Raw genomic sequence first — 25,406 nt, forward strand, 5'->3', positions numbered from 1 at the left:
CTCTTTCGTTTGTGAATATTCAAACTGTCTGTTAAATCTAACTGAAAAATGCACACCAATACACTAATCTAACGGCTCCTGCAACTACAGACCTAGGTATAAGCTTATACCCACAACTCTTCCAAAACTCTAACTGTTTCAACTGTTGAAACTCTAACTGTTTCAAGTTTCCTGGAAATTAATTTAACAGCCTGTCCCAATCTAATTAAACCAGCTATAAGTACACTACAGCATAGACAGAGTAAAGGTTGGTGGAGAGCACATCATTTGACATCCCCTTTGGAATAGACTAATAGAATTCTTCACACCAGTTCTGTCAGTCTCCTCCTTATAAGTCCCTGGAGGAGGCTGCAAAGTGCTGTGTAATGAGAAGATGTGATTGGCTATCAGAGAAGTGGCACTGATGTTTGTGCAAGTAAAAGAAAATGTCAAAGTCTTGGGTCCCTATCGTGCACCCGGCACAAGGTGGCGCAAAGCACGACGCAAAGCTTATATTCTTATCTTATAAAGTGTGGATTTTTCGCCATGTGCTCCTCTTTAGTTTTCCTTGCGCTGGGGTGTGGTAATTAGCGAGGTGTGGTCTGGCGCATGCATGATCCAAAAATCGCTATCTTACACCCTCTAAAAATCATTATGCCACTGACCAGGTTTTTTCAGGCTACGTTGTCGTTGGTAACATGCGTATTTGTTAGCCTAAATGATGAATAATTCTAAATGGCATTCCCAGATTCCCTGGTGGAAAATATTTCTCTTATACTATCTCACATATATTTACTATGAAAGTAGATGTTTATACTTTGTTCAAACACAGTTTAAGTGTCTCTGATTTCATAGAGTATTCTATTCGTTCAATTATTCATCCATCCAATCATTAATTAATTCATTCAGTCTTTACTGGAAGTTCATTGAGGATAGTCCTCATTTTCATTGATGTCAACAATAAAACATCAACAAAAGAAATAGACAATAGTTGTAGTGAATGGACAAATTAATCAAAACAAAATAAGCAATAACATTTTAGAGGGGGAAGGACAGAAAACATATTTGAACATTGGTGTTGTGAAAGCCTGCGTCCTTTGATTTATTGGACCTCAGACAAATAAACTGTTCATGAGATTGGCTGCATGGATTGTATTTAAGACAACATGGAAGATATGACACTGAGCAGATGCATGTAAAAACAGATGTTACTGTATTTGCAACAGGTCCCTGGAAAAATAATCGTTCACAGCTCACTTACACTTTATAGAATCATGTTGCCTCCTTTACAGTTGTTATATTTATTTATTTAAGTGCTAAAAGTTGAGATTGCATCATGTAAAGTTGGATGGCATGATGTGATTCACCTGTGATGAGATCAGTGGTCAGTAAGATCAGTATGTTGAAACGTGACAGAGTTTGTTGACTATGCTGCTCTAACTTTCCACTTGAGGGCACTCTAGGTCCATTAGTTCAGTTTCAACATGTGAAGGAACCTTATTGTAAAACATCTACGCGGTTTTCAAATTTAATTGAATGATATAATTACAAATAAATCATTTTATTGAGAGCACCTTGTGTTTGTTCACATCTCCCCTCCCTCTCACTTATGTTGAATTATAGCCTAATATGTCATTCCAAATAAGGTATAATAAGGTATTGCTTATAGTGTTTTGGGAGATTTGTTTCCCCTGTAGATACAGTAGGTAGCTGGTGTATTACTGTTTACTGGTTGCTACTCTTCTTGTGGGTCATGTTAGCCTTTAGTCTTGTGGTAAGAGACTGAATGCCGTTAAGACTCACTTACAGTTTTTTCTTACAACTGTTTACACACATTTTCAAAGTTCTTTGTCTATTTGTCAAAATATACACAAAACCCACTATTGCTCACACAAAATGCCTCAAATCTCCAGCAAAATGACACACAACATTCAAAATGTCATAAACACATCTCTAGCGTTCACCTCACATTATAAACATTTTTGTCATCATAATGATATTTTGTATACATCATGTACACACTGTTGCTCAAAACCTCTTCTGTCTTTCAGGGGCTTATGTATATTTCCTTACAAGACTGAAAGTCATCTACAGAGAGAAGTTGAACACAGTAAACATGTAAGCCATATTGAAACCAAAATATTGTTTTTTCCAAATAAATTGCTGTTGTAAAAATAGTATTTTACAGCCAACAAGAAAAAAACAAACAAAGCTACTCAGTCAAAGGCTGAGAATTAGGTTTTGCCGATGGTGTGGTTATGGTGTTTGAGTGACAGGTTTCAAATATTGTGTTTTTTTAGGAAAAAGTTGGCACACTCCTTGGTACTCTTTTGTTGAGTTTATTTTGCAAGCTTGCATGCTGTACCTGCAAGGGTTAACGAATTACTGAGCTGACTCCACCCCTCTAAACAGGTGATTTAGATTATGTACCAAGCCTGTGTTTGCAAGTGAATCTGAGGAATACCGCAAGGTCGAAACGTCATGTGCCAAATAATGAGAAAATAAACTCAACAAAAGCCAAGGAGTACCAAGGAGTGTGCAAACTTTTTCCTAAAAAAACGTGACCTTTTTTTGTTCAGCACCTGGGATGTGCACAAAGTCTCCTTGGAAGTGATTAAAATATTGTGTAACAATTTAGTGTAAGCAATTAAAAATTGTTAAAGCATCAAATATATTTTAAGACATGGAACAGAAGCCATGTGAATGACTGATGCAAATGACTGAACAGTCAAAGTTACTCACAAACACTATTTTTCATGATTAATGTGAAAGAACAACTTTGTTTGGGCACGAACATCAGTATGTGTAGGCTATACAGTTACCATGGCCACTGTCATAACATAAACCATGGTAAGTGTTTGAAGTTCTATCACACTCAAGTGCCATAGCCTAAAGGTATTCAAGCATCCAACACAGTAAAAACATGTAGACATGTTAACTAATTCTTTGACGAAGACCACATCCAAGTAACAAGACTGATTTATAGGCTGCATGGTCATAGTCAATTATCTGTGTACACTCTGTGGCAATAACAGATAGTTTGATTTCTGTCTTGTGGCGCCGTTATTGCTATTATCCGATGATAACATAAGAAAGAAATAGTCATCCTGAAAGAAAAAAGGAAACAGCCTGTCAGTCAATTCCAGTTCAGTTAGCTTGATGGAGGGATGGACTGATGGATGGATGAATGGATGGGTAAAAAGATAGATAAAATATGCACATGCATGCAAAAAAACCCACATAACTCACAAAACATGCACAAAAAGAATTCAACTTTAAAGACAGGGCTTTTAAGATGCAAATGTGAAATCTTGCAGTAGATATTCCTTGCAGTGACTTTTTTCACCTATGGAACATTGCAAGACTACACCAAGCCCTCAGTCCAGCAGCACAGAGCAGAAGTCCTGGTCACTGACTACTGCAACTCCAGCTTGTCTGGCATCCCAAATAAAGTACTCCACCAGCTCAAATTAATTTAAAACTCTGCAGCAAGGATCACACACTCCAAAATCCACAAGCCAGATAACACCTGAGCTCATCCAACTGCTTCCTGTTGCATACAGAATCCAATTTAAAATCATTGCTGATTTAACATATAAGGCCCTACAGAATCATGCTCCTGCTGCCCCGGTCACTGCGATCCTCCTGTTCTACTCAAAACACCAAACCTCAACACCATGGGACAGTACAGTCACACTACCCGTAAGCTCTGGAATTCACCTTTCCCCCATTACATCAGGCACTGCGAATCCATTGCAGTCTTTACAAGTAATATAAATCTCTTTGGGCTAGCATGGTTTTTATTATATTGGTTGTAAATATGACACATTACTGTTATACTAATGTTTTATAAATTGTATTTGTATGTTTGCATTTGTGGGGTGACCTTGGGTGACATGAAAGGTGCTTTTTAAATCAAATGTAGTTCCTCATCATATAAAAAGCTTCAAGGTTATTGAACTTCAACACTTATTTTTCAGTTATAGATTTGTAAAAATATATAATATGCAAAACAAATATACAGTTCAACCATAAATTTGTATTTTCTTCAAACAGCCCATTTTATTAATGGCGGTTCCAATGTCAATCTGTCTCTGACATAAAACTCCTCAGATAACCTCTTCAAACAATGAATGTCATGTTGTTTTGAATGCAGACAGCTTTGTTTCTCATTAATCTTCCTCTCACATCTCGAGGACAGTATGCCAACCAGTGCTGTGTCACCTTCACTGACACGGACAGACACAAGGTATTGTCAGCACAGACAAGACGACCAGGAGACAATCTTGCTCCTACACAGACGGTCTCTTCTGTGACCTCAATGGTTTTCCTTTATTCTACCCTGTTCCTCTCAAAGTTGGCACTGACAGATTTTGCTAGCCCTCCGACACTAAAACCCAGGACGTATCGTGCTAAGATATGAGGTGGGTAGAGATCAAAGAAGGTTGCTGGACAGAAGTACTCTCCTATTCCTGTTTGATGTTAACCCTGTGCGTGCGTATGTGTGTCGATGAAAGAAGAGGAACCTTCAATCGACCTCAAATGCTTCCCTGCGCAAAGCATTCATCTCTGCCTCACTGCATACCTGTATTATTCATGCCCACAATGTTTTTAGTGACCCAATCTAGTTGTGCATTCCTGGATCTAGGTCAGGTACAGTGGAATTGGTCACAAAGAACTCTTTCTTTTGCTACTACTGGGCAATTACAATAGAATTTCAGCATGTCGGTGCACTGGCCACAGACAGATGTATTTTTAAACATGAGCATCTTAAGAGGATAGTGATGTGCACAGTCCCCGCGCTCATTCTCTTCATCACTGGCCACTGCCATATAGTCAGACAATAACCCCAGGAGAAACAAAAGTGGAATAGGCGCATGATCCTCAGGTCATGCTAAAACTGTTCAAAGAACATGTTTGTGGGGGACACAGCTACAGCTCCCATACCACATTCGGCTCCAGGTGCCCATGGGGAGCTGGGTTAGAGTCTGACCAGAGTCATTTCTTCCACTTCCTGTCAGTCTATTCTCTATCCTGTCTCATTTGCCTTTATTGTGTGTGTGTGTGTGTGCATATATACTATATGTATATATAAAAGAGGTAAATGTATTCAGGTATTGGGAGAGGTGGTAAAGGTCAAGGTACCCCACCCAGGCCTACTCTTACATGATGGAATGGATGCCAGTGAAACTTGAGCAAAGGTTAAAGGGACCTCAACGAGAGAGACACCAAAGAGGTCATAAAGAGAGACTCCACCTCTTTGACTAAAAGAATGATGGGGGTGGGTGTGGAGAGGAAAGGAAAGGAGTAATGGTAGTAATAGTAGTAATCATCTCAAGGGAGGTTGAGGCAGTGCACTAGGATGTATTGAAAACATTTCCTTACTTTTTTAATATCAAAAACAATCCCCTGCTTTAAAGAGTAGCAGAGACTAGTCTGCTGAAATGGAATCAATTGAGACGGAAGATATCTCCACGGATAGGTGAGTTACCTGGTTTGCACTGTATGATAAAAGCCTTTGTTTTATTTCATCATCAATAACAACATCAAGGTTCAACATCATCAGTAACAAACTACAAGGTTTGGTTTAGCTTATAGTACTTTATTTTACGCAGATTTGTTACTTGACTGTGTGGCACAGCACAAATGGGATTAAAACATTTTCTTCCCATGTAGGTCGCTTTGGGTGGTCTTTGTAGTTCATTAGCTGAATTGAACAGAACATTCTAGATCCTCACATTACAATCTAGCATTACCACCATGCATTGTGTTATTTCCTGAATTACACCACCCTCTTAGCACATTCCTCATTTGGGAAGAAACAAACAAACCGTGTAAAACTAGGGTGTCAGATGTCAATCAACACCCACCCCAGTTTGTTGAGCATTTCTCATAGAGCTGAGAGAGAGAGTTGTTCTCCTACAAGTCAAAACATATAATGAAAGAGCCTTGATCAATAAATAGTATTATGATTGTTTTGATATAGTATGTTGAATTAATTTGTCATGTTAGGAACATGAAGCCTGAGGGAGAATTTCACAATAACATACAATGACATGACGGTACTAGGAAGAAATCTGTGGTCCTTGTGTAATTAAATCATTGCAACATTGACTTATCTCCATTACAATACCTCCCACAGATCATTAGAAGGCTTAGAACAGACCTACAAGTACCCAGTCAATGATTCAAAAAGGTATGTGAATGGAAAAAGTGGAATGTATGATTTTGGAAGGGGAATCTCAGGTCAAGTGATCAACATATAATAACTGAAAGTGTTGATATTGTCCTCAAACGTCTGTGTATAGGGGCGTTGTGCTGTTGAAGGAGTATGTCAACACATCAGCGCTGTCCAAACATGACTTGAAGTATAACGTTGTGGGCAGGTAAGGGTACAAAAGGACATACAGTGAGTAATAATTAACAACGCAGGTCTATTCAGATCCTCTCAGCAGATGGATGTGTTATGGTCTTCTGGCTTCTAGTATGTTTATGCCTGAGGGAATACTTAGATGTAAATGCTTTGTTAACCTGCAGGTTGTCTATCTTATTATAAAAAACCCTTTTAAGTTTAAAGTGCTCAAAGAACATTAATATTGGCAACAGGCCTGCTTTCTAACCCAGCTGTCAGGAGTATCATTTCCACGGGTTAATTGCTCAAGAGGCTAATGTGCTGAGTTCCAAAAGGGTAACAATAATTATTTTGCACTTTTCTCCTGAGTGAAAAGACTGCTTGCACATACTGCGGAGAGTCTGTGGACACAGATGTCATACTCACCATTGAGGACCTCAACACATCCTGCCACCCCTCATGTTTCAAGGTACAGTTTTTGAAAAGTAAAAGTCTGGGAGCCCTTTAAATAAAAATGGCATCACAACCATGAAATGCCATCACATTAACATTACATCAATATTTGTTAGTAACAGAAGTAATTGTAGATGGTTTTTATTGCAGTGTGGCATATGCAGCAAGCCAATGGGGGACCTGCTCGGTAACATGTTTCTGCGTCAAGGGACAGTTCATTGTGGGAACTGCTATGCAAAAGTCAATTAAAGCAAAAGGTAAATTAGAGTTCAGATGCAAAAGTAGAAGTGAGATACTGTACATTCAAACATCTTACATCATCACCAGAACTAACTCCTAAAGGTACACGCCAAGTTTTTGAGAAATTAGCTTAGGAAGTAACACCAGTTATCCAATAGATCCCTATTAGCTATAGGTGAGTATCCTTTCATCTAACTGTGGACTGAAAGGCAAATAAGCTAAGGCATGTTACTTTAACATTTTGAAGGAAGCAATGCGTAAATATATACTTGAATGAAGACATTTTTTTTTTTTGTATGAGACATATCACCTCAGCCATGTTGTCCAAAACCACTGCTGTTGATCCTTTTTGAGTTGTTAGAAATATGTACATTTTTTTAATCATAACCTATGTTACAACATAACTGTTTGTAACTGATACCTCATATCAAGTTATGATCTGTGGCCATATCACTTAAGTCTTTCTGTATACCTTGTAGCATTCTGGCAACAAAATACATATTTGTTCAAATGAAGTGTGTTGTATCATTTTATGTCATGCTTTGCCTTATAAAAACATAAAAAGCTCAGATGATTGTAAAAAAGTTGTATAAACATTACAGCACTGAATAACACTGTTTACTGATAACAATAAAAACTGTGTGTTTACAAATAGCTACATAATATGGATTTGGTGAAGTCTGCAGTTTGGCCTCCCACTCAGAAGGCTTGTATTCTAATAATATATTTGTGTGTCTATCACATAGATATCCATGTCCATTTCCTGAGAGCCAAGAGTTTGGTGGCTGTGCTTTGCTGACTTAACTTTTCTGACTTACTGCTCAATATTATACTTGTTTCCCTTTTTCATGTAAAAGGATATTGACATTTACAAGATTGTCTCTCTCCTAGTGTACATGTTTGCCACTTACCTAGTGTTTTAAAAAGATGCACCACTTAAACATTTCCTGGGGACTGTGTCTAAAAGAACATCAATCTGTCACCTTTTGCATCAAAGTCGGTAAAAAGACTTTGAGGCTTTGAAGTCTCTAGGTGGGACGAATGTTGTCCGAGTGAGAGCTCACAGAGTCAGTGACCTTTCGCTCTTCTCGTTGCTATCTTCTGTATGTGATGCCACAGCAGTCCAGGGTCAGACTCGTTCAGTCGGATAAGAGACTCCAGACCTTCTGCCTGGTCCAAGCTCTGCCAGTAATCTTGGGGCCACATCTGGAGCCAACTGACACACACACACACACACACACACACACACACACACACACACACACACACACTTATTTAGTTATAGTTATGGAATTTGGCTGATGCGTTTGTCCAAAGCGACACACAAATACAAAACAAAATTTAACAGGGAACAGTTTAAAATGTTGGTCAGACTACAATAGGGACAATAGCAATTATAATCAACAATATCAATTCAATCAACAGCCTAATGAAATAAAAAATGAAAATGAAGGAAAATAGCAATAATAAACAATGTCCAGCCAGCTAATAGTGAATTACAATAGTCCAGCTTGGAGGTGACCATGGCCTGAACAAGAAGTTGTGTGGAATCTTGTGTCAGATAAGGTCTGATCTTCCTAAAGTTGTAAAGGATAAACCAACATGATTTTGCAATTGAAGCTACATGCACAGTGAAGTTAAGTCGGTCATCAATTACAACGCCCAAGTTACGTGCCGATCTAGTTGGGGTCAGTGAAGTTGAGTCAAGCTGGATGTTAATATGTTGGGGAATAGCTGTTTTAGCTGGAAACACCAAACACTTTGATAGATTAAGCTGAAGGTGCCGATCATCCAGACGGAAATATCCTTAAGGCATGCAGAAATCCGATGGGAAACGCTAGTCATCAGGTGGGAAAGATAGGTAAAGTTGAGTGTCATCCGCATGGTCAAATCCATGGGACGTATGGTCTCACCTAAGGAAGTGGTGTAAATAGAGAAAAGCAGGGCCCCTAAAACTGATCCAGTATGCCAGTATGCATTGGGATGAAAATAAATATTAATGTATAATTTATAATAGCAAAAGATTAGGACTAGGTCACATTATCATCTTACCCATCATTTGGATGAATATCGTCAACTTCCCCATAGCCTGGGCTGGGCAGTGGGCAGCCCATGTGGGAGTTGTTGGCTGTCTTTGGTGAAGGAGGTGTGTGAAGCTCCGGGTTTTGCTGGTGGGCCTTCTCAGCTGCCAAGCGTTTGTTCTCCTGGTCACAGACGTAGCACTCAAAGCCGTTGAGATAGTTGGGCTTACTCATGTCATTGACACCCCATTCCCGACTTTCCAGTCCTTCCAGCAGCCGCAGGTTGGTTATCTTACTGGGAGTCTTGAACTCCAAGTAGCGCGAATACTCTGCGTCGTCGCCGTCGAGGGCCATAATGAATTCCGCAAGCTTGCGAGGGCTAGGGAAGTCGTCGACGATGACGGCGGAGTGCGAGTTGGGCAGCCAGTCGGCCACGGAGGAGGATCCTCGGTAAATGGGGACGCAGCCCTGGTGCAGTGGGCGCCACAGCTTCTCGGTCATATAGTCTGAGCACAGGCCATTCTCCATGGCCAGGTGGAACTTGTAACGCGCCACGAAGCTCATGAACTCATCGTCCTCGCCGGTGGCTGTGCTCGTGTCCTCCAGACGTTCTGGCAAATTTTTGTTGTTGAGGCACTTTCCGTAGGAGTCGATCTAACAAGACAGAAGAGAGAGAGGGAGAAGGCAGATGCACCAGACAGATGAATCACAAATCGTAACAAAAAAATGAAAAACTGTACAAATGCTGTCAGTCACACGGTCTCTACATAGTTCAGTGCGCAGGAAGTGCCCTCACCTCGATGTACTTCATGAGCTCCTGGACGTAGCGGTCCCGGTCGGACGGCACGTCGCAGTGGGACTGCATGTAGAGCACTGGGGCCAGGCCGGCCCGTCTCCAGCGGTTCTTCTCCTGCAGAGACACAGCCGTGGGTTGCAGCAGGTACTCCAGCGTGGGCAGCCACTGCAGGGTGAGGGGGTAGTCGGACTCCCGTCTGAACGTGGCCGTGTAGTTGAAGAGCCGGATGCCCGGGCCGTGGGAGAGCACGTAGTTGTTCATGGGCGACTCCTCGTGGAACAGTGCCCACGTCTGGTGGGGCAACCGGGGCAATGGGGCCTCGTAGGCCCGGAAGTCTGTGCCGTAGAAGATGATGGCTGCTGTGCGCTTGTACAGCTGGACCTTGCGGTTGCGCGTGACCAGACAGGAGGAGTGGTTACAGTCGATGCGCTCCGTGTCACCGGGGAAGTGGGGGAAGAGGCCAGCACTCCACCAAAGGATGATTGGCAGCTCTTTGTTGCCCCGGGAGTCGTTGTTGCCAGGGCCTCGGTAAGAGCTGACTGAGGTGAACTCCATGTCAGTCAAAGCACTCTGAGGCAGGAATGCTCCATGGTCCCCAGTGTGCAACAGTTCCTGACCCCAGCATTGGAGTGAGTGAAGCAGTAACAGCAAGCTGACAACACCCATCTGTGAAACAAACGTATTTTGATAAACTGTAGAGCGGTGTTTCTTAACTGGTGGGTCGGGGAACCATTCTGGGTGGGTCGCGGAGCTTGTGGTTAAAAAAACAAAACAAACACATATTTAAAATGATACCGTATCAGATCTAATATCAGACCTTCCAGATCGGACAAAATGGGACAGAAACCCGTGTGTGGGGTGCAGTGAATTGCTGGCACATAAGAGCTTGAAACCATCAAAACTATGTATATAATTACATTTGGGAAATGGCTAATGAGAATAATCCTCTGCAAAAGAATGATGCACCAGTTAGAGTAACAAGAATGCATCTGCATCAGTTATAGTAACAAGAACAGTAGTTCACTTTTGTCATGCTTTTCGGAGGTGCATTCCAGAGAAGTTGTAATGCAATTTAATTGCCGTTACCTTTACAACAGTTCAGAACTAGGGAAGCTCCAAACCCTTATCAAATAAATGTAATGTACACATCGCATGTTGCATATATTTTCCTCCTTTGTCCGATTTAACCATGGAAATACATGGTATTTGGATAGGCGTCTGTGACTACTCAACAGGAAAATAGTGGCGTTATTAAAGGGAAATATATTTCCGGTTCCTTGAAAGTTTGTGTGGCAATTTCAAAATAAAAGTCCACTGTTCCACTGATCGGACAAATGACCTAAAGTCAGAATACTAATATTGTGCATAGGGATACGATTTCTGAAATTCACCCCACTGTAGCCTAGGTCATTTGTATTGATTGTTTAAAGGTATTATACAAATATAATCCATCCTAACACCGCAGGCACAGTTCGCTTCACTAGAAAGTGCAGGAAATACTTCAATTTGGCTATCAAAATGTGCAACTATTTTAAACATAGGCTAATTACCCTACATTGTGAAATTGGCTTGTTCAATATAGGCTACTGCACAGAAAATTCCCATCCCAAAACCAAAGACAGGGTATATATTTATATGTCAAATCCTTATGTTGTGACAATTTCTTGAAAAGGCTTCGACTTTATTTGTAGTTGCTTCTGAATTCACAGAGCAAGAAAGGACGAATGGAAAGACAAAAACATGCAGATCCTTCGATAGCCTACTCCTAGTGATTTGAAAGTATGAAATTACGGCACGTAGGCCTAATGTCAAACTTAATGTGATAAGTAAGGCCATAATCAGTCTTGCGTGACGTTTGTGGTCTAACGTTAAGACTAATTTTCTCCCAAGGAGAGAACGTGACTTGCTATCTAATTATAAGACTGATACACAGCGTGTGGGCGCTAGCCGCAAACTGAAATTAAAGAGAAAACTTTGAAGCTTCGGTGTATGCCACAGTGTAACCGATGCAGGTAAGCGAGATCTGCACAATCACATGTGAAGATGGGCTCTAGGACCGTGGCATCTGGGATGCGGGAGGGCGCATCCCTTGCAAGTTCAATAGCATATTAAATCACAGTGGTGAGCTGTGCAAGCAAGGATTCATTATATCATGGTACAGAATGAGGTAAATTATTGGGTTGGTTTACAGTTTAACTTTGTTTTAAGTGTACGTTTTAATTCCGGTGTTTGCAAATTAGTTTTACGCGAGGAATTTCTGTTTGTTTTTCATTTTGTGATTCTGTCATCAAACAAGCCAAGCCAGCCAGCCAGCTGCCGATAATAACAAGCTAGGAGAGCAATGACTAACCGCTTTAACATCTAACCAGCGACTCTCCACAAAGTATGTCTCTGGTAAATTGTAATGTATTGTGCCGTTTTAATCAGACACTACATGCGTCTTATAAGTGCGATTGAAGATTTAACATATTTCTCTGCAACTTCGAAATAATAGCTAATGGTAAGGCTTAGCCAGACATTTGCTGAGGTCTGTTAGCTGGTCATGCGCAGATTTGGTAGGCTACTTCCTGTTTCGGTGTCATCTGTCTGACTCATTGATGCTGTTTTATGGAGAAACCTTAATATTAGAAGGGACAATTATATCGGGAAAACGTTAATTTTCGTTCTAAAGACAAACTTAGATTTAATCTGCTCTGAAGTCTCGTGAATGAAACGAAGAATTTACTGTCAATCCTTAAGGGGAACACATGTTATTTGATAGCGTAGGCTACTTGTTGAAAGTTTGCAGATGATAGGCACAAACCGATGATAGAACAAAACCGGTTATCTATTGTAGGCCTATTAATTATTTATTTCGTTTGCAACTGTCATTGATCATAGCTGACCAATCCCATGCTGTATGTGGAGAGGGTGGTCATCTTTTGTAACATGCTTGGTCATTGACCTTTTTACAGTCTGTGGTAGGCTATAAGTAAACAAGTAGTAGGCCTGTGTGTGTCGTGTTCATTTTCTCTTGCTTTTAAAAAAATGTGGAAAAGTGGGAGTAATACGTTTTTGAATTTGATTTCATATGAGGCTATCCTGACAGACTGTATTCCTGATAGGTTACCATAATCCATCAGTAATCAACCAGCCAGTGGGCCAGTATGAGTGGGAAGAGCCTGCTGCTGAAGGTCATCTTGCTGGGCGACGGGGGCGTGGGCAAAAGCTCTCTGATGAACCGCTATGTGACAGACCGCTTTGACTCCCAGTCCTTCCACACCATTGGCGTGGAGTTCCTAAACCGTGACCTGGAGGTGGACGGGCGCCTTGTGACACTACAGATCTGGGACACGGCCGGCCAGGAGCGCTTCAAGAGCCTGCGCACGCCCTTCTACCGCGGCGCTGACTGCTGCCTGCTCACCTTCGCCGTGGACGACCTGCAGAGCTTCCAGAATCTGGGCTGCTGGAAGAAGGAGTTCATGTATTACTCGGACGTGCGCGACCCAGAGCGCTTCCCCTTCGTGGTGCTGGGCAACAAAGTCGACAAGGAGCAGGAGCGCGAGGTCGGGGCAGACGAGGCGCGGGCGTGGTGCGAGGAGAACGGCTGCTACCCCTACTTTGAGACCAGTGCCAAGGACGACACCAACGTGGGCTCGGCCTTTGAGGCAGCCGTGCGAGAGGTCATCAAAGGCGAGGACCAGATTGACCATTCCCTGCTCAGCAGCACCATTGACCTCCATGGGAATCGTAAAGCCACCCGCTCTGGCTGCTGTTGAGTCAGCTCCATCCTGAACTGCTCTGCCTCAGGCCTTGTGCTGTCCTGACCCGTCCTTGCTTGGTTGACCCCTCACCCCCGGCCTATGTTGTTTCACAGGTACAGGCGCAAGAAGCCATTGAGGGGTCCAACTGCTAATAATAAGAGTGTAATTGAGATATGGTACTATTGTGGCACTATGGTCGTAGATGCTCTTCAGTTTACATTATACATTTGCTGCCTGGTACTAAAACACATTTCAGAATTCTGATGGACTCCTGTCAGTATACCTTGAAGTATTTCCAAGAGCACAGCTTGCTGCACGTCAGTTTCACATTTCAAGGTTGTAACCGGTACTTGACATGCAGTCTCCTCTCCCAGCAGTGTTACAGCTCATATTACAGTACTAAACATGGCGGAAAAACAAACGTACATCTGCATAAAACTACTTACTATTGAGTTCTGTGTCAAACTAAGAAAAGTCAGAGAAGACATATTACATTATTGTACTAAGTCTAAAGTGTATGGGTACAAAGGGAATGTATGTATTTTTTTGGAAAGGGATAGACATTAGGGCTTCTCTTATTGCATGGATTTTATACAGGTCTATGTAACACTGAGTACCTGTCGGTAGCATCACTTCTTTCATCCTCTTTTTGTTACAGTGATCTTAAACTTTTACAGTTTTTTTATACTCTCCTTTACTGGGTTGTTTTTGTTACTGACTGCACAACCTGTTCCTTTCTGCAGTGTTGTGTGTGTGTGTGTGTGTGGATTGGTTCATAAAACCTGTGATGCAGGGCATTTGTCCCATGTAACAATGACAACAAATAGGGTGCCCTACAACAGCTGACTTGTTTTGCTCCTTAAATTATTGCATGGCTTTTGAAATACCTTTTGAAGTGTTTCTCAAAGTGACAGGAATTAATTGCAAGTCCCATCTCAAGTCTCAACAAAAAACATATTGATCACTTAATCCATGAGACTTGGTCCATGTTACACTGAACCATTGTAGCTGACATCTGTATCTCCTCTACTGCTGTCTTGTGCCTTGACAAGGCTGTTTGAGAACATCCATAGGAATCCATTTGAGGAATCCATAACACAAATCTAGTCTGTACTTGTTACACAAATCTGTATGCAAAGTCAGTGGAGCTGAGTGGACGCCCATGATCTTTTTGTTGTCTTTTTTTATCAAACAATTCTGTTTTGTTTTGATTGGTATCTGAAACTTCAGTGACTTGGCTCTTATCTGTTCATCCCCAAGCCAAAAATGTATCCGTCCTTTGATATGCCTGATTTACAAGGTATTGTCTCCACCACTCTGCTGCATAGTCTAGAATAGATTTCCGCAATCTAGAATAATTTAATTATTGGGATATTATTGTTTTATGTTTAATCTGACATTTCTAAGTGAATAATTGTTTTATGTGCTCTGTTACAATGTAGAACCATAAAACGTTTTTGCCGCAACGCCTATACACTAGGGATTGTTTTCATACTTGCTCACATCTGCATGACATCTTTTTATTTGATAAGGCTGTGATATGTCCGTTTCATTGCTCTTCTTTCCCTGCTTCTTTTTGTCTGAATCTTCAGTGTTGCAAATGAAAGGTACACTGTGAATAGGAAACGACAACTCTGTAAAACACTGTGTTACTTCCACTGTATCCACTCATATTGTGGTACTGAATTAAGCTTATGGAAAGCAGTTTGTCTGCATTTGAGTTCAAAAACACACTTTACAGTATTTAATGATATTGTATGATATGCTCACAGTCTGGTACAAAATGTTTGCAACAGAAGAGCAGCCGGTGTCAGTATGAATGCAAAACTGATCGGTTGATTGCGCTTTGATGTTACTAGTCTTACTGTTTTATGTGTTACATTCCCGGGGGCTTGTTAAATTAATCCCTCTAGGGGAGTGCTGACTGTCTATCAAACTTTGTTAAAATATTCAAAGCCAGTGGGCATCAATTAATTAATAAACCTGCAGCCTGCCTTATGCTCAGTCAATACTTGGATATGAGTTATAGCATGCTGCCTGAATCGGTACACTCTTACAAGAAAGGTGCCCACATCAATGGCTTTTCCTCATTGGAAAACCTTGAAGCCCCGAAGGGTTCTCTGGATATTACTTTTTGTTTTTAAAATATCGTGAAGAGGATATTTGTCATTGAAGTCCTTATGGGTATCAAAGTTGGATCATATTTCTGTTTCGAATCATTGGTCTGTGCATTATGTTTGTTTATCACTGCACCAGTCATGATTTTTTAAGTGATGCCAAAATCTGATTTTCAGAGGGCTAGACTGCATAGAATGTAAGCAGTGGCAGTTTGTGCAGACTTGCTAGAGTGTTCTGGCAAGCAGGTGGCTGATTCGCATAGCAATGGGCATTCATTCGTAAGCTGCACTAACTGACACTGGACAAAACCACAGTTTCCTACGACACAGAGTGTTGCACTAGTAGATGCTTTGAACTGAGAACAAATTGTTTAATGGTCCCTGAAAAAAATGGCTGGAAAGCGCCTCGTGTATCCTACCCTCAACCTCCAACCTTCGCCATCTCCGATCATCTCTTCAGTTGCACTAAGGAGGTCAGGACTGGCTTTGTTTACAAACCTTACTAATTTAGTGGTGAATATCCAGTGGCAATGCTATAAATAAATCATGCAGAATACCAAACAAAATATGCCTTCTGAGTGATCTCTTTTCAGCATGGACAAGAAAAATGCGACTTTGGAGATTTTTTCTTTTTTTTTACAATGATCTGACCACTGTTGTAGTAACTTTAGTTAATGACAAAAGTAAAGAAGACATTTAAAAAATACAGTGCTTGTGGGTATGTGACATCACTGGTTGTTTATAATCATTTAAGTTACAATAACTAACTGAAACACTCTGAATTGAAACAAGTAAACAAATCCAAATAATCTGATAGATGCTTTACAACTAGATTTCATGTCTTAGAAGAAAAGGGTTTCAGTTCATCATCCAATTATATCCCATAACGAAAATAATAGAGGCACTTCAAAACACTTTTGACACAATGTACAAATTATAATATTGTTTGTCTTAAAACGTCATCTAGGTTGTCACAATATGCTACCTTAAAGAAAATATTTAGCTAGCTAAATCACAATACAATTATGCACTAAACATTATGTTTCTAAACTCAGCTGGTCAGTTCTTTCCAGTACAGTGTTTGCACCTTCCCTGTTCTTTGGGTGATGGGAGTGAGGCAGCTGTTGCTTGGTTACATGTCCAGTATGGATGGGGCATAGGGCGAGCAGAGGTTTCCGTTGCGGTCCTTCAGCAGGTTCCCAAACAGGGCGAGCTGGTTGCTCTCCTTCCTGTGCTGGTGCTGCTGCCGCCTCCTCAGCAGAACCTGGGTCACTGCCAGGTGTGTGGAGTAGTGGACCTGCAGGGGAGAGAGGAGGCGGCTACACACCTGCACCTGGAGGCGACATGGAGGCGAGGCGTGTACACAGAACCGTACCACCTTACATCTGTAGCCATGCATGACGTGACTTGTCTTGACAGGTCATGACTTCATATTGAAAATATACACATTTCTAAGATGCAAAAAATAAAAGTTCTCCAAATTACAGTCACCAGGTTAGAAAATGTAACCTGTTGGACATGGTATGTGTCAAATAGGCCTATCTATATCATCTATCTATAATTCCAACAAATATTGTTAGTAATGGACATCAAAATACTCACAGGAATATAACTTACATTTTTATGTAAGGAATAATTACACATTGGCCTTAGGTGAGAGAAGACATGTTATACAATAACTACTAATTTTGCACTTGACAGTTACTGATCAAGACCATGCAGATCCACTCAGATGACATTACATTTGCATAAAGAGATGGCATTTGGCTAACACTGGGAGGAGTCTACACACACATACCACCTGCAGTTCTGCAGAAACATATAGCCATCTTCTTGGCACATATTCACACTATTCCCTTGTTAAACGAAGGCTACTCTTCATCTTAAAAAGCAAACATCCGAGCACAGAATAATAATAACAATAATAATACACCATTCTACCCTTTTTCACTCTCATGCATTGTTGGAAACCATTACGAACATCTGACTCCCCAAGACATCTGGCTGCCATCGGAGACAAAGACAGAGCTCACCCCAACTATTTGACTCCATTGCCGTGCCTTCCACCGGAGAGGGGCTGTTCTTGAGCCATGTGCCCGTCACATAAGGGTTCCATTCAAGCAGCTGAACCATTTCAGGCCCTCTTTGTGTGCGCAGGCTCTCCCCTGACATGTAAAATGACCCCTTGCATGGGGCACAGTGACAGGTTTGCGCTAGAGTACCCCCCTGATTGGTTCTCTGTCTGAGAAGGCGCTGCTCTATTGTGAGAACCTTTCAACTGCCCACCAAAAGGACTGTGAGAAAGAGGCACTGAGGTCACAGCAAGACTGCAAGTACTAGTTTTTTTGTCTGACGCCATGGCAACCAGATGTAAGTAATGGTATTCACACTACCCATCGTCATCTCCAGTGCTACATGTTTGAAGGCCTCAGCGGCAAATTTTCAGTATGTCATATCAACATTTTTGGGGGCAACGAGTCTCCTCGTTAAGGTCACAGCTTATCGTAATGATAAAAAAATAAAAATAAAAACTAACAAAGTGTTGGGTTATGAAAGACAAAAGAAATCCAAGCAAAAACAGCAAAAGACAGATGCAGTGACCAAAATTTGGCAATAGCATTTGAATCTGGCCTGAAACAAGCAAACAGTGCCAGTGTAAAACATAATCAAACACAAAAATATGGTTTAGGTCCTCTTTCCAAAAACATCACACAGCAACATTTACAAAAACATAGATTAGGTCCAAGTTTATCCTCATGGTCTTCCTCAACTGCCATAACAGTGCTATCGTGAGTAGGTGAGAAATCTGACCCAGTGATAAAGCACAGAAGTATAGATCCTACAGCTTTGCACTTGCTGAAAAATGAAGCAACAAGCCCAGTCTAAGAAGTTCACAAAGTCCAGTGTTGTTTTGGAAGTGTGCGCCTTGACGTGCATTGTTCATAGCAGTGGAAGGATAGGGAGGAGAGGAGGACAGTCTAACACCGTGGACTTATGCCCTTTCTCCCCAAGTACCTCAGCACTGCAAAGTTATAGGTGGTGGAGACCATATAGGTCAGCTGGTGAGAGAGAAAGAGAGAAAGAAAGAAAGAAAGAAAGAAAGAAAGTAAGAAAGAAAGAAACACCAGAGAGAAGACACCAGAGCTTTAGTATAGGCGAAAAAACATAAGGTCAAATTCAGTTTCATACACACGTCACGACATTATCTTACTGAGGAAAAATGTTCCCCACACTTTGCAGCTGGTTGAAAGCAAAAACGCTTCTCAGCTGGTTGAGTCAGACTGTCGGGGCCAGTGGGGAACAGATGGGCCACAGTCTGAATGCGCATAACTAATGGCAAGCTGGATTCCTCAACTCCCACTACAAGTGGTTCATAGGGGCACGGCTCCATTGTGTTGCATGAGAGGCCGTGCCCCAAGCTGTGTACTCACCAGAGCCAGCAGTGTGATCCCGGCGCCCGCAAATGCTGCTATGTACAGGTCATAGGTCAGGAAGAACTGCGAGATGAGAGGGGAGAAAATACAGTGTCTGAGCAAAGGGCGACTAAAGCCAGAAGGAAGGGGGGGGGGGGTGGTTTCTTTTTTAGTGTCACTTTCATTTGTGGCAGGCTTTTGATGGAGGTCCCGACGGACTCACTTGGGAGGTCGAGAATCACACATAGCCTTAGGCTGAGCTTACCTCTCTTGTTTTGCACACGTTTGACAGGGTCATTCCACAGGCTTTCCCTGGAATAGCATTCCATGGTAGCAACCCTTAGGGAGACAAGAAACAAGAACTGTTTGATTTTTTTTTTTTTTTGTCAGAGCAAGTGTTAGTAGACGAATAGAAGTGGATGCCCCGGATCTATAAGAAGTGATGAAATGACTTGCAATACTCTCCACAGGGGTTTGGTTTAACAGACAGGGCCTAGGACAGAGCTACACTCCACCTTCACTGTGCAATTTTGAATATGATTCTTGACTGTGTATCCAAGGGGAAAATATATTTTTATACGCACAGCACTTGATCTGACTGAACTTCCATACAGATCTGCAGGGCACTAACCATACTGTCTGGCGTCGATACACAGCTGGTTGATGCTTGTTGGTGTCTCAGTCAGATCATCGATCGTGTGGCAGGTGGCATCCATGTTGTAGAAGAAGTACACTGGCAGTGCTGACAAGGCAAAGACTAAAAGCCAGACGACAGCCAGGATGTATGTGACCGCAATAAACTGTGAATGGATGCAAGAGGCCATTGTAAGACTTCAGAGACATCATAATTATTTAGGAATTTATTTGTGTATTTTTTGCTTGATTCAGACAAAGAATGTTTACATAAAACTGAAAAGGAGACAAATGTACAGGGAAATGAATGGTTCCAATTCAAAGTGCAAACCGTGCTCCTTAACCGGCCCACCTCTGTGTGGAACGTGCTTGCGTAAGACATTAAGATGTCACTGAACTGTAATGTCATGCCAGAGCTGCTGATCCTACCGTGGAGCTGAGGCAGCGGCCGCACACGGTGCTCCTGAACTCGCCGAAGGTCTGCTTCATGGCACTGGTGGTGTAGAAGCCCTCGGCCAACAGCACTATGCAGTAGAGGAAGAAGAAGGAGGCCAGGCCGTAGATGATGTATTGGAAATACTGAATTCTGAGGAGGAGGAACACAAAGAGCTCTTAGTGATACAGAACTCTACGGAGGTAACCGTGTTAGCAACACAATCTTCAACTAAATTGAAATTTAATGTGATCTAAATAGTTAGTACTGGGTCACTGTCAAAGGATCTGATGTCAGTGACAAGCTGTGGAGATACTGGGCTGGACACTCACAGATATGCTAGGGTAATGTAGTCTTGCAGGACACTCACAGATATGCTAGGGTAATGTAGTCTTGCAGGACACTCACAGATATGCTAGGGTAATGTAGTCTTGCAGGACACTCACAGATATGCTAGGGTAATGTAGTCTTGCAGGACACTCACAGATATGCTAGGGTAATGTAGTCTTACAGGACACTCACAGATATGCTAGGGTAATGTAGTCTTGCAGGACACTCACAGATATGCTAGGGTAATGTAGTCTTGCAGGTTGCGGGCGAAGTAGGTTTCTATGAGCCTCTCGGTCTCGGTGAGAGCCTGGTGCCCACAGCCACAGAATAGGGCGATGCCAGAGAAGCACAGCAAGGTTGCCACCAGGGAGGCATAGGGCACTCCGCCGAGGCATCGCATGCAGCATTCATAACAACCTAAGAAAATCAAAAAACACCTTATGATTCCATGCACAGAATATTCCAATAAATTACAAGATGAAACACACTGTCCAAGAAGGATGTGGAGTATTCTGGTGCAGAAGCATTATGATTTGTGCTCGCCACCTGATTACAGAGCGTTCCCAAGCCCATTAGGCTGCGTACTGTAACTAAGAGAACAGGTGTATGAAAAGACACAACAGCCTCCACATCAGACCACTTTACTAAAGGCACAGAGATATGAAGGACAAAAAATAGAAGCTTTTTCTCATGCGGGTCTGAGTGCTTGTCTGTACTGTCTCAGTAGGCATGCTGCCTCAGAAAGTCATGTGCTGATTGAATCTGAGCACTGGGGCTAGATGGGTCGGCCTGTACCAACTCCAGTTCGGCTCCACTGTCCATTCAAGGCCTGTGCCTCGAAGAGAGTGTGAGAAAAGAAGGAGGTCCAGCAAGCTCCCTGACGAAGAGACAGAGAGAGAGGCTCCTTTTGTGACTTCATGGACAATAGTCTTTGTCCCACTGCAGAGTGGGGACACAAGGGCCAGCAGTGTCAAGCTAACAAAAGGCAAGAGCCACCTCAATCCCTCATACGGGCCAGTGTATATCCACGCCTGAGCACGGAGGGGGTGGGATGGGAATCGTCAGCCAGGGAAAGGGATAGCAGACCAAGGTGGTGGAGAAAAGGCAAATTGTGGCGTCAGACACCAGCTTGCTGGAGTTGCACACATGTTAGGGGCTGGTGCCAGTAAAGCTGACAACTGGGCCATGCATCAAAAAGAGAATAAGGGTCTATTGAAAGGACTTCATACAACACCTTGCACAACAATGAGAAACATGAGAAATAAATGTATAAAAATCACGTCACAATTCACAATAATGTATTTACCCAATAATTTAGAACTAAAACAGATTTGGTCATATGGAACAATGATGAGGTTACAGTTACCAAAGCTACAAAATATCAACCTTTCAAGAACACAATGACACAGTTAACACAGATAATCCAAATATCTACACAATACTTTCGTTAAATTTTGGGGGAAACTGTTCAAGTCAAAATTCAATTTGGGAGAGGGGGTGGGGCAACAAGAGGTCCCACAATCAACTGTTGGACGATTGCACAGTTAAAGTAAAGTTAACCTGGCTATGTAGGCTACCACATTGTAACAGGTGAAACAGAATCTTATTATGTAAGCTAGGCTACTTTAAAACAAAGTTATGGAACTTAAATAAGCAGTCCAACCATATATCTTTGTAGAGTTTACTTTTGGGTCAAACACACATTTTTATTTAAATAAAATCCCTGCCTAATTCGTCTCAGTGATGCTGAAGCATTGGACATCATTAAACTTACCCATCTCGAGGACGTCTGTTGGGCTTATTCACCAACACAGCGCCTGATCCGACGATATCGTGTGCGATTTGTCTGCAGTTCCCCGTTTATCAATCTGACTCCTTGCTCTGCTTCCTCAACAATGAGCAGATTCGTTGCTGCCTCAAAGTCGAGGCTTGAAGAAACAATGTGGCCTTTGAATGTGCTGCTGGCCCACACCACAGCGGCCTGAGTTCAAGTCGGCGAATAATGAAGGGTCAAGGTTCCTCACGCCTTGAGAAATTAACTCGGTTCACCTCATTGTTAGCGGCGTAGCCTTCATTTGCACCACTGGAGGGGCAATTTTCTAGCAGATAATGCAAAAAGAAACGATCAAATATTACGAAGGTTTTGGTGCTGCTGAATCATATTCAGCACAGTTGTTTTATAAGCTACATCCAAAACACTGCAACATATTAATATGTGAACATAGGCTACGCGCCTAAGGTTATGTTGACGGCACCTGTTCCAGATGGTTTAACATTAGTTAGGCTAATTATGGCAACTTTATGAGAATTTCTCAAGCCCAAGAGTGCAGCGCCATTTTCAAAGACATTCTAAACTAGTTCTCCTGATAAAAATCTGTTCATCAATGAGTAGCCTAGGCTATATGCTAATTCATCATGCGATATGGCTGATACATTGTATAGGCAACCAACAAACCATCCCCTCATCAACCTCCATTGCGTCTGTCTGTCTGCCCATGGCAATTATTTAAAGGGTAGCCTAATTATTATTAAGTGCAGAATGACAGCTCTCCTGCGTCTTGGGGGCCTGTGGCATTGGTGTGGTGGCATGCCAGGGCTGGACATGTCACTCAAAACTAGGTGATACCCTGATATCTGGCCGAAGCTCGTGATGTTGATGAGGTGTTGTGGTCAGATGCCTGTCAAATTCCTTGTTTGTTTACGCAAACCTGGCCAATAAAGCTGATTCTGATTCTGTGGACGAGAAGGACTTTTCATTGCAATATAGGCCTACTGTATTTTGACAGTAGGCCTAACTATGTTAATGCCATCTTCAGTTACAGTAGTGTTATTTTATCTGAAAAACTATAATGGATATGAGTGTTGCCAACTGAAAATACTGTAAATACACTTTTTGTTTCTCCTTTGTATTTCTTTTCAATTGTTCTGAATGATTGTATACAATATAGGTCTACATGTTTTGTCAAAGGAGTGCAGTTGGCATATGGAAATAAATATGTTCTTATTGTATAGAATGTGATATAACGTTATATAGATTTGAATGAAGTGTCAAGATATTTGGTTTTCTGTGTAGTTTTGAGAGAGAGTCCCAGTTTCAGAAACTGCGTGGTGTAATGTCAGCAAGTACAGAGGAGCATAATGCATGTTCTGTCATTCTTAAACACCAGATGGCAGTCTTCCCCACTGTGCTTGATTGGTGGGATTTCTGTTTACAAGAATACATTTTCAAAGAAAGCTTAATTAAATGATGGCATAGTAAAGTTATTAGAAGAAAATTATTTAAATATGTCAATCTTGCCAACTTTGCAATATTTTTCTTGAATCAAACATTTACAAAGAAAGTATGAGCTACAGCTCAGCTTTGTTGAAAATGTATTGTGACTGACTCGTTTGATACTTCTGAACTGATAATTGCTTGAATGAACACAAACATTGACAGTGGACCTGAGAATTTTGCTAAGGGCATGGGAAAGGTACAACAACTTTCTACAAGTTTCTACATGGAATATTCACTCACTCACATTATAATAGCAGTAGCCTGAAGTGCTTCATGGTAAGCTTCAGTGAAGTGAGTGAATTGCATTCTAAAACCAATGTTATGTGTTATCCTGATGACACACCTATGAGGAAGTTCACTTGGAAATAAGCCAAAGATCACATTAAAATGTGCTCCTAGCTACTGTCAAAGGGTTAAAGTATTCAATTTAACAGTAACTGTTAAGATTGTTGCATTATTACAAAACAAATGCTGTGATGGACAAGTTAGGCTACAATTTTTGTAAAGTACAATGCAGTACATTTTCATGTCCAAGATATTGTATTTCTGTATAAAGTGCAGCACTATGCAGTGCAATACAGTTTTCTTTCCAAAATATTGTAGGATCATAACATTACAATTACTTTCAAGGTCACATTCATTTTAAAATTAGATTATTTGTAAATGACATATTAAGATTTAATTAATTGGACCTATAAAATCATTTGAGGTGATGTAGATGGGATAAAAAGTCAAAATTGTGCGATACTTTACATCTAATAATTGCACATTTTATCTCCAAAAGTTCAGAATTTAACTGGCTCAGAATGCTGACTTCGTTTTTTTGTCCATTTTCTCCCCAAGTGGTGGAAATGGGTTTCCATGTTTATGCATTTTATATACATAAAGTAAGTAGGCCTCGATGCCATTTAAGCAGACCAAACACTCTCTAAGGTAAATATGGCCAAATATATGAATTCAAATATAGACAAGGACTAAGGTTTTACTTAAAATTACCTTTTGTCTTTTTCGCCCTTCTTTAACTGTTTCACATAAAAAGTCGATCAATAATACATGAGTGATCTTACAGTTTGTAAAGATCAGATCATTGGTTAACCCCATCACATAATTTGAAACATGGTCATGTTTATATCCCTATACTAATAATTTTGTCCAACAAAATTCCACCATACAGCAGCACATCGTTAGAGATCTATCTTGGTGGGGCATCAGCGAGCCGGCGCTATCATATAACAGCGTGTCACCTTGTGACTTGAGATGGAGGGCACCTCCTTTGCGCTCTCACTTGACGTGCCACCCCCCCTGGTTTCCTCTGGCCTGCCTCCAAGCCAGGTCCTTGGGACACTTTCATCACCTACCTTGAAGGGAAACATTAAACCTCTTTGTGCTCACTATTACCTGAGACTTCCATCAATTATAGCGGAGAAATCCGAGAGACCCCTAAGAAGAGGATTACCTAATTCAACAGGTCCACTTGCCTAATAGCAGGAATTACACTCACTAAAACTCTCCCCTTGTCAGTTTGTTCCAGGATGCATTTATAGCATTTCCAAGGGGTAGTACAAGACAATAGAGACAGTAAACCACTCAATAACTCACATTATTGAAGTGTTACACAA

At 41.5% G+C, this 25,406-nt stretch overlaps 3 protein-coding genes across 4 annotated transcripts; 1 reads left to right on the forward strand and 2 right to left on the reverse strand.

Annotated features, from left to right (window-relative positions):
* Nucleotides 1-5,560: 5,560 nt before the first annotated feature.
* pofut4 (protein O-fucosyltransferase 4) lies at nt 5,561-11,080 on the reverse strand. Its single transcript, XM_076292340.1, has 4 exons — nt 10,928-11,080; nt 9,842-10,507; nt 9,077-9,699; nt 5,561-8,240 (listed from the first exon to the last, which is right to left on the reverse strand). The coding sequence occupies exons 2-4, from the start codon at nt 10,505-10,507 to the stop codon at nt 8,093-8,095; spliced, it is 1,437 nt and encodes a 478-aa protein (XP_076148455.1). The 5' UTR covers nt 10,928-11,080; the 3' UTR covers nt 5,561-8,092.
* An 839-nt stretch (nt 11,081-11,919) lies between these two features.
* On the forward strand, nt 11,920-15,241 carry rab9b (RAB9B, member RAS oncogene family). 2 transcript variants are annotated; one of them, XM_076292342.1, is made up of 2 exons: nt 11,920-12,008; nt 12,946-15,241. In XM_076292342.1, exon 2 carries the CDS (start codon nt 12,988-12,990, stop codon nt 13,597-13,599), a length of 612 nt encoding a protein of 203 aa, XP_076148457.1. In that variant the 5' UTR covers nt 11,920-12,008; nt 12,946-12,987; the 3' UTR covers nt 13,600-15,241. The 2 variants fall into 2 exon arrangements, with proteins under 2 accessions (XP_076148457.1, XP_076148458.1); XM_076292343.1 differs by lacking the exon at nt 11,920-12,008 and adding an exon at nt 12,028-12,224.
* Nucleotides 15,242-16,950: 1,709 nt separating this feature from the next.
* Nucleotides 16,951-22,367, reverse strand: plp1a (proteolipid protein 1a). The gene is made up of 7 exons (XM_076292341.1): nt 22,285-22,367; nt 20,741-20,927; nt 20,177-20,333; nt 19,746-19,914; nt 19,380-19,453; nt 19,133-19,198; nt 16,951-18,760 (listed from the first exon to the last, which is right to left on the reverse strand). The coding sequence occupies exons 1-7, from the start codon at nt 22,286-22,288 to the stop codon at nt 18,680-18,682; spliced, it is 738 nt and encodes a 245-aa protein (XP_076148456.1). The 5' UTR covers nt 22,289-22,367; the 3' UTR covers nt 16,951-18,679.
* Nucleotides 22,368-25,406: the final 3,039 nt, after the last annotated feature.

The sequence above is a fragment of the Alosa pseudoharengus genome, unplaced genomic scaffold (genome assembly GCF_046254945.1).
Source record: "Alosa pseudoharengus isolate Yale_2024_CS ecotype anadromous, Long Island Sound unplaced genomic scaffold, YU_APseudo_1.1 YU_APseudo_1.1_scf_19, whole genome shotgun sequence".
Taxonomy (NCBI): domain Eukaryota; kingdom Metazoa; phylum Chordata; class Actinopteri; order Clupeiformes; family Clupeidae; genus Alosa; species Alosa pseudoharengus.